Here is a 7464-nt window from a genome sequence, read left to right as displayed (position 1 = left end):
ACTATATGCACTGAACTATTTCTGATCTATTTCATATATTCTTCAGAGCACATCTGAAGCGTTGGTCTGACTGTGTAAACAAGCAGTTAAAGGACTGCCTAGCGGCAAACATTACGCCGATCGGTGGTAGTTTAACACAACGCATCGGCTGCTGTAAATGCAGCTTTAGTCTCAGTTAACAACAAAACAATCTGTTAATTTCTATATACAAATCTGCTGCGTTTAACTTCACATAAACGGTTTTGTAAGAAACTCATTAACTAAGATATTTATTTACAGGGCTTCAATGTACAACCTATTAATGATAGACTGATTAAACAAACGTCAGGATAACCCGAGGATCACACTGCTTCACTTCTGCGCTCCTGCATTGAGGATACCAGAATTTTCTCCATTTAATAGTAGCTGTAAGTAACATCATATATTGAACGCTCATAGGTGCAACTTTATACAATAATTTTTTTTATAAATATGATGAAATGAAATTTTAGCAAAAATTATTGCAAACAAAAAAATAGATATAAAATAGATTGACAAAAAGTTTTTTAATGAATTTACATGATTTAAAAAGTACTCTGGTTTCACCAAATTTCATTCATCCATTGTACAATATACGTTGGTAAATTTTTTTAATTTAGTTTTTGTATTAATTTGTCCTAGTCATGGTATGATCACACAGGAGCATGGTGCAAATGGGTTGCCTGGTGAAGCTGGGGGTCTCCCGTCATCCTTATACACCTATTCTCAATAGAAGTATCGCTGTGTATCGTACTTATCACAGGTTCAAGTCACTTTTTGTACATATTAAAAAAAATAATATATTTAATGACTCCCATGTTGTTATGTTAATAGTGATAGGCAAGCACTAAAATGCTTGGATGCTTCTTACTCGTAATGAGCTTTTCGTATTGCCCGAGTGCTCTTCTTGAGTAATGAGCATAGTGGAAGTCAATGGAAAACGCAAGCATTTTTCCAGCAGACTATCCCCAGATGTCTGGGGGGTGCAGGAAAATCATTGAAATGGATGGAAAGTATGGAGGAAGAGAATTGTGCAATTCTCTTCCTCCATACTTTCCATCCATTTCAATGTCAACTGAAAATTCTGGCACAATGACTGTTCTCAAAATTTACAAAGCCAAGGTTTGCCAAGACTTTTCAACCCCACTGGATGACAGCAGCAGAACATAAAGGCTATTCAATTTTTTTTTCTGGTGTGTTCTCATGCATCCCTTCCCACCTCAAAAAGGGTATAAGATTCATGGTTTATTATTTTTCTTGTCCTCCTCCTTCTCCTACACCGTTTCAACAGTATTATTCTGTGGCCCTCGCTCCAAATTTTTGGACCTTACATTCATTTTCAGGGCTACATATGTTAAAAAATGCCACCATACAGTTTGCAGGTGGGGGCACAACAAACACGGTCATCCATGAGACCTAGCTTCCTGTCCCACTTTGCATAGGGGTGCGGGACACCAATCTTGAAGCCAAGACAGGTGGTCAGTTGGATGGCAGAAAATTCTTCCAATCTGTTTCCCAGCACCACACTATCTTCCACACAGTCCAGTCTCACTAGTCAAGAATCTAGACATTATATTCACCCTCATCCTCCTTCCTCTCACCATGGTGAGTCTCAGGAGACAAGTGATTCCACACTCAGACACTTCGAGGAGCTATTTACAATTGTTGATTTTGGCCTCTTGCGGTCACGACTCTTGTCGGGTGTCCCAGAACCAAGGGCTCCTTTTCTGTCTCTAACGCTGAGCGCTCTAGCTCTCCCTGTTCCCTGGATTACTTCTGATGGTGAAGACGCTGGGGCCACATACCTTGCCTTAGCTCCTGAATCCTCCCTCAGCCTGTACCCTTCTCCCACCAAGGAAAGAGGGGAGTAGTAGTGTACCATAATACATCAACCAGACTAACAAGGTATTACGAACAGGGGTAACGAAAAATACAAAATATACTCATACATGTAACAGAGGGATGCATCGGGGAATGGAAAATGGAGTTAAACCAAAGTAGGATAAGAAAGGAAATTATGACACACTCAAAACCCAGCAACAGTCAAAGATAAATCCACAAACCACGTACTCTAATAATCTCCAACACCAACCTTCAGTCATGCAGCAAAAACTAGCTGACAATAAGCTAGGCCCCAGTTTATGAGATGGGAGTAGCTAACAGTTCACAGCTGAGAGCCTTAATGCTCCAGTAGCTCTCAACTGAGCAGATTACCCCTGCACTGCCAAAATAAATTTGTAACTCTTAATAGGAAGGTGAAGTGCTTCTAATAAGTGCAGGAGAAATGCTAGTCTAATGGGGTCAGATTCCTTGTAGGAATGCTCAGACCTGACACCCATAATGTGGTGGTGCATCATCTTGCTGGAAAAACTCAGGGAACGTGCCATCTTTAGTGCATAAAGAGGGCAACACATCATCATGTAGCAATTTCAGATATCCAGTGGCATTGAGTTTTCCATTGATGAAGGATGGCCCCACTATCTTTTTACCCCATATATCACACCATACCATCAATTATGGGTGTCAAGTCCGAGCATCCCTACATGAACAGTTTCCTGGAAAGTGGATTGGTCATCGTGGGCCAGTTGAATGGCCACCAAGGTCTTCCGATCTGACCCCCTTAGACTTTTATCTCTAGGGTATTCTGAAGGCTATTGTATATGCTGTGAAGATACGAGATGTGCAGCATCTTAAACAGATACTGGAAGCCTGTGCTAGCATTTCTTCTGCGGTGTTGCTATCAGTGTGTCAAGAGTGGGAGAAGAGGGTTGCATTGACAATGGGCAGCACATTGAACACATTTTATAAGTGGTCATAAACTTGTAAATAACTCATGAAAGAATAAAGTTATGTTAAAACCAAGTACACCATTGTTTTTCTTGTGAAATTCTCAATACGTTTGATGTGTCACCTGACCATCTTCCCATTCGAAAAAATAAAGTTGGATCCAAAATGGACGACTTCAAAATGGCCACCATGGTCACCACCCATCTTGAAAAGTTTTCCCCCTCCCATATACTAATGTGCCACAAACAGGAAGTTGATATCACCAACCATTCCCATTTTATTTAGGTGTATCCATATAAATGGCCACCCTGTGGCATATATTTTAATTGTCCCTGAAAGGATTTTTTTGTATGTGGCAGCAACAAAGTTTGTCATGCAATCAGATGTACCAAAATGTCTCTATTAAGCTAATCCCTACTCCGCCAGCTAACCCTAAATTATTTTCAGATATGAGCAATATTAGAGTATAGAATATATGAATTAACCCTAAAAATGGCTGTTAAATTAACGTAGCAGCACCAAGAACTATGCAATCAACCCTGGGCTAAGTACCTCTAATACACTCTTCATAGTCCAGCATCTTATCCTAGCCTAATTGCAGCGAAGCGCAGTATTATAGAATAGTATTGATTTCAATTAGCCCTAACAAGTGTTGTTACTTTAATCTTGTTCCAGCAGGTAAATAAACACTATAGAACACACAGTCCCTTCTGCAGCAGCAACTTTTCCTACACTATGTGTGAGTACAAAGCGCCCAAGATGGTGTCTCCAGGTCTTATATAGACCCGATGACGCTATGCGGCCAGCCAATCACAGTAATGCCAGTAGCCAACATGGCTACGCCATCACCCTGATTGGCAGGCAATCCCTACATGTTTAGTGGATGAAAATCAGGCGCCAAACATGCGGGATTGGGAATCCAGAATGAATACATTTGGTGAAGTGGGCTGCACTCTTAAGTGTTGTTTTGCACAGCTATATAATCTAAAGATACATAAATGAATGACAGATCAGTGTACAGAGCCGATACAGCACTGATCTGTTCATTGTTTAGTAGCAATTCTAGGCTACGGGTGAATGGGAGCTGACCGGTACCTGAGAATGGACACTACACAGTGTGCAAAGATTCTTTACATTCTGAACGTTTTTGGAGACGCAAATAGCTGGTTGGTGGAGGTGAAACCTCGATTTAAAATTGATGATGATTCATCCAAAGGACACGTCATCAAAACTGTAGTCCAGGACAACTCGGCTTTTTTAAATGCAACCCTTTAATATATTTTGGTCCCCAACTCCCTAAGGTGGTACTGGTGGTCACACTTCATCCCATTAGACCACTTCATCTCACCAGAATCAGAGGAACATGTGTGAATGTTATAAAGTACTATATTATATTTTTTGTTTCGACAAATCAACAAAGTGTGCATCTACAGTTGTGGCCAAAAGTATTGACACCCCTGCAATTTTGTCAAATAATACCTCGTTTCTTCCTGAAAATGATTGCAAGCACAAATTCTTTGGTATTATTAATCTTCATTTAATTTGTCTTAAATGAAAAAACACAAAAGAGAATGAAGCAAAAAGCAAAACATTGATCATTTCACACAAAACTCCAAAAATGGGCCAGACAAAAGTATTGGCACCCTCAGCCTAATACTTGGTTGCACAACCTTTAGCCAAAATAACTGTGACCAACCGCTTCCGGTAACCATCAATGAGTTTCTTACAATGCTCTGCTGGAATTTTAGACCATTCTTCTTTGGCAAACTGCTCCAGGTCCCTGATATTTGAAGGGTGCCTTCTCCAAACTGCCATTTTTAGATCTCTCCACAGGTGTTCTATGGGATTCAGGTCTGGACTCATTGCTGGCCACCTTAGAAGTCTCCAGTGCTTTCTCTCAAACCATTTTCTAGTGCTTTTTGAAGTGTTTTGGGTCATTGTCCTGCTGGAAGACCCATGACCTCTGAGGGAGACCCAACTTTCTCACACTGGGCCCTACATTATGCTGCAAAATTTGTTGGTAGTCTTCAGACTTCATAATGCCATGCACACGGTTAAGCATTCCAGTGCCAGAGGCAGCAAAGCAACCCCAAAACATCAGGGAACCTCCGCTATGTTTGACTGTAGGGACAGTGTTCTTTTCTTTGAATGCCTCTTTTTTCTCCTGTAAACTCTATGTTGATGCCTTTGCCCAAAAAGCTCTACTTTTGTCTCATCTGATCAGAGAACATTCTTCCAAAACGTTTTAGGCTTTTTCAGGTAAGTTTTGGCAAACTCCAGCCTGGCTTTTTTATGTCTCGGGGTAAGAAGTGGGGTCTTCCTGGGTCTCCTACCATACAGTCCCTTTTCATTCAGACACCGACGGATAGTACGGGTTGACACTGTTGTACCCTCGGACTGCAGGGCAGCTTGAACTTGTTTGGATGTTAGTCGAGGTTCTTTATCCAACATCTGCACAATCTTGCGTTGAAATCTCTTGTCAATTTTTCTTTTCTGTCCACATCTAGGGAGGTTAGCCACAGTGCCATGGGCTTTAAACTTCTTGATGACAATGCGCACGGTAGACACATGAACATTCAGGTCTTTGGAGATGGACTTGTAACCTTGAGATTGCTCATGCTTCCTCACAATTTGGTTTCTCAAGTCCTCAGACAGTTCTTTGGTCTTCTTTCTTTTCTCCATGTTCAATGTGGTACACACAAGGACACAGGACAGAGGTTGAGTCAACTTTAATCCATGTCAACTGGCTGCAAGTGTGATTTACTTATTGCCAACACCTGTTAGGTGCCACAGGTAAGTTACAGGTGCTGTTAATTACACAAATTAGAGAAGCATCACATGATTTTTCGAACAATGCCAATACTTTTGTCCACCCTCTTTTTTATGTTTGGTGTGGAATTATATCCAATTTGGCTTTAGGACAATTCTTTTTGTGTTTTTTTCATTTAAGACAAATTAACTGAAGATAATAATAACAAAGAATTTGTGTTTGCAATCATTTTCAGGAAGAAACCGAGTATTATCTCACAGAACTGCAGGGGTGTCAATACTTTTGACCACAACTGTATGCTAACAATTCCATCATTCTCTCTTCTTAGATGAGACGGGTCCCATTCCCTATTGCGATCCTTGTGATCGTACACTGTCTTGTAGGGAAATGTGAAGTAACCAGACATGAATGTTGTACAGGAATCCCAGGTATCCCAGGCACACCAGGACTGAATGGTCAGCATGGACCTCCAGGAAGAGATGGAAAAGATGGGGAACTAGGACCAAAAGGTGTTCAAGGTGCGTTTCTCCGAGAGGGCAAAGTTGATTTAAACAGAAAAGGATATTATTTAAAATATTTCATACAATTCCAGTATAAGGAATTTTGTTAATCTTTTTTTTCTAGGAACACCTGGCGAAAATGGACCACAAGGTCCTCCTGGTAAAATAGGTCCGTCAGGTTCTCCTGGCCTTACAGGTAACCCAGGCTTACCAGGACCACCAGGAACAAAGAAAATATTTGCATTTCATGTTGGACTGAAATCTTCCAGTCCATCAAGCGATGGCCCGATTATATTTCCAAAAGTTTTTTACAACGAGCAAAGCATTTACAACACAGGAAGTGGAAAGTTCATATCTCCTGTAGATGGTCTTTACTTCTTCACATATCAAATTACAGTCTATAATAAAAATGTACATATTACCCTAAGACATAATGGTAACATTGTGCAGTACATGTATCACGTATATTCTTCTAATACTAACCAAGCCTCTGGGGCTTCAATTCTAGCTTTGAAAGAAAAGGATGAGGTTTGGCTGCAGGTTGTAGGAACCAACAACGGTCTTTATGCTGATAGTGATGACGACTCTACATTTTCAGGCTTTCTGATATCATGAATCTTGAAGCAATAACATTTTTACACCAATATAGTAATGAAATTTAAAATAAAAATCAAAAGCGCGAAATAGTTTTTGCATTGTAGATGATGATTGACAATAAAATAGCATTGTGGCTCAGAACTGTTGTACATCGTGTCATGCCTTTTATGCTGTTTATTATATAATGCATTTACATATTTAGATACTTTGTGAATTAGTTATGAGGAGACATGATGAGTAATTTTAGGTATATCATGCAGTAATTAATGGTTGTGTCACGTCCACCATTCTGTTTTGCCTCATGAACCCCTGGAGCGGTGTGCACGCGCACCTTGTGTCTGCTATCCTGCTTGTTCCCTAGAGCAGTGTGCACACTCACCTCATGTCTGCTGAGCTGCAAGACGCCTGCGTTTCTGCTTTGCCTTCTGTGATCTTCCCGTCATGTCTAGAATCCCTGATCATGTGACGTTTCCTAGGATCCTGCACTGTCTGGTTCTGCAATCATCTCGTCATGTCTGAAACCTTGATCATGTGACGTTTCCTAAGGTCCTGCACTGTCTGGTTCTGCAATCATCTCGTCATGTCTGAAACTCTGATCATCTGACCTTTCCTAGGATCCTGCTCTGTCTGGTTCTGCAATCATCTCGTCATGTCTAGAATCCCTGATTATGTGTTCTTCCTAGGATCCTGCACTGTCTGGTTCGGTGATCATCTCGTCATGTCTGAAACCCTGATCATGTGACTGCGCTCTGTGATCCTGGAGCATCTGAACTAGGAAGTTCTCCCCTGGTC

General features: G+C 40.8%; 1 protein-coding gene across 1 annotated transcript; it reads left to right on the top strand.

Moving 5' to 3' along the window:
• The first annotated feature begins 281 nt into the window (after positions 1-281).
• Positions 282-6790, top strand: LOC141096616 (complement C1q and tumor necrosis factor-related protein 9A-like). Its single transcript, XM_073583348.1, has 3 exons — positions 282-407; positions 5904-6093; positions 6200-6790. The coding sequence occupies exons 2-3, from the start codon at positions 5904-5906 to the stop codon at positions 6688-6690; spliced, it is 681 nt and encodes a 226-aa protein (XP_073439449.1). The 5' UTR covers positions 282-407; the 3' UTR covers positions 6691-6790.
• Positions 6791-7464: the final 674 nt, after the last annotated feature.

The sequence above is a fragment of the Dendrobates tinctorius genome, unplaced genomic scaffold (genome assembly GCF_039654945.1).
Source record: "Dendrobates tinctorius isolate UK_male_01 unplaced genomic scaffold, ASM3965494v1 ptg000075l, whole genome shotgun sequence".
Lineage (NCBI taxonomy): Eukaryota > Metazoa > Chordata > Amphibia > Anura > Dendrobatidae > Dendrobates > Dendrobates tinctorius.
This window is presented reverse-complemented; position numbering and strand designations above follow the sequence as displayed.

Coding starts and splice junctions, on each gene's coding strand:
- LOC141096616 (XM_073583348.1), top strand. CDS start 5,904: ATGAGACGGGTCCCATTCCCTATTGCGATCCTTGTGATCGTACACTGT. Junction 6,094..6,199: donor AGGACCAAAAGGTGTTCAAG/GTGCGTTTCTCC, acceptor TTTTTTTTCTAG/GAACACCTGGCGAAAATGGA.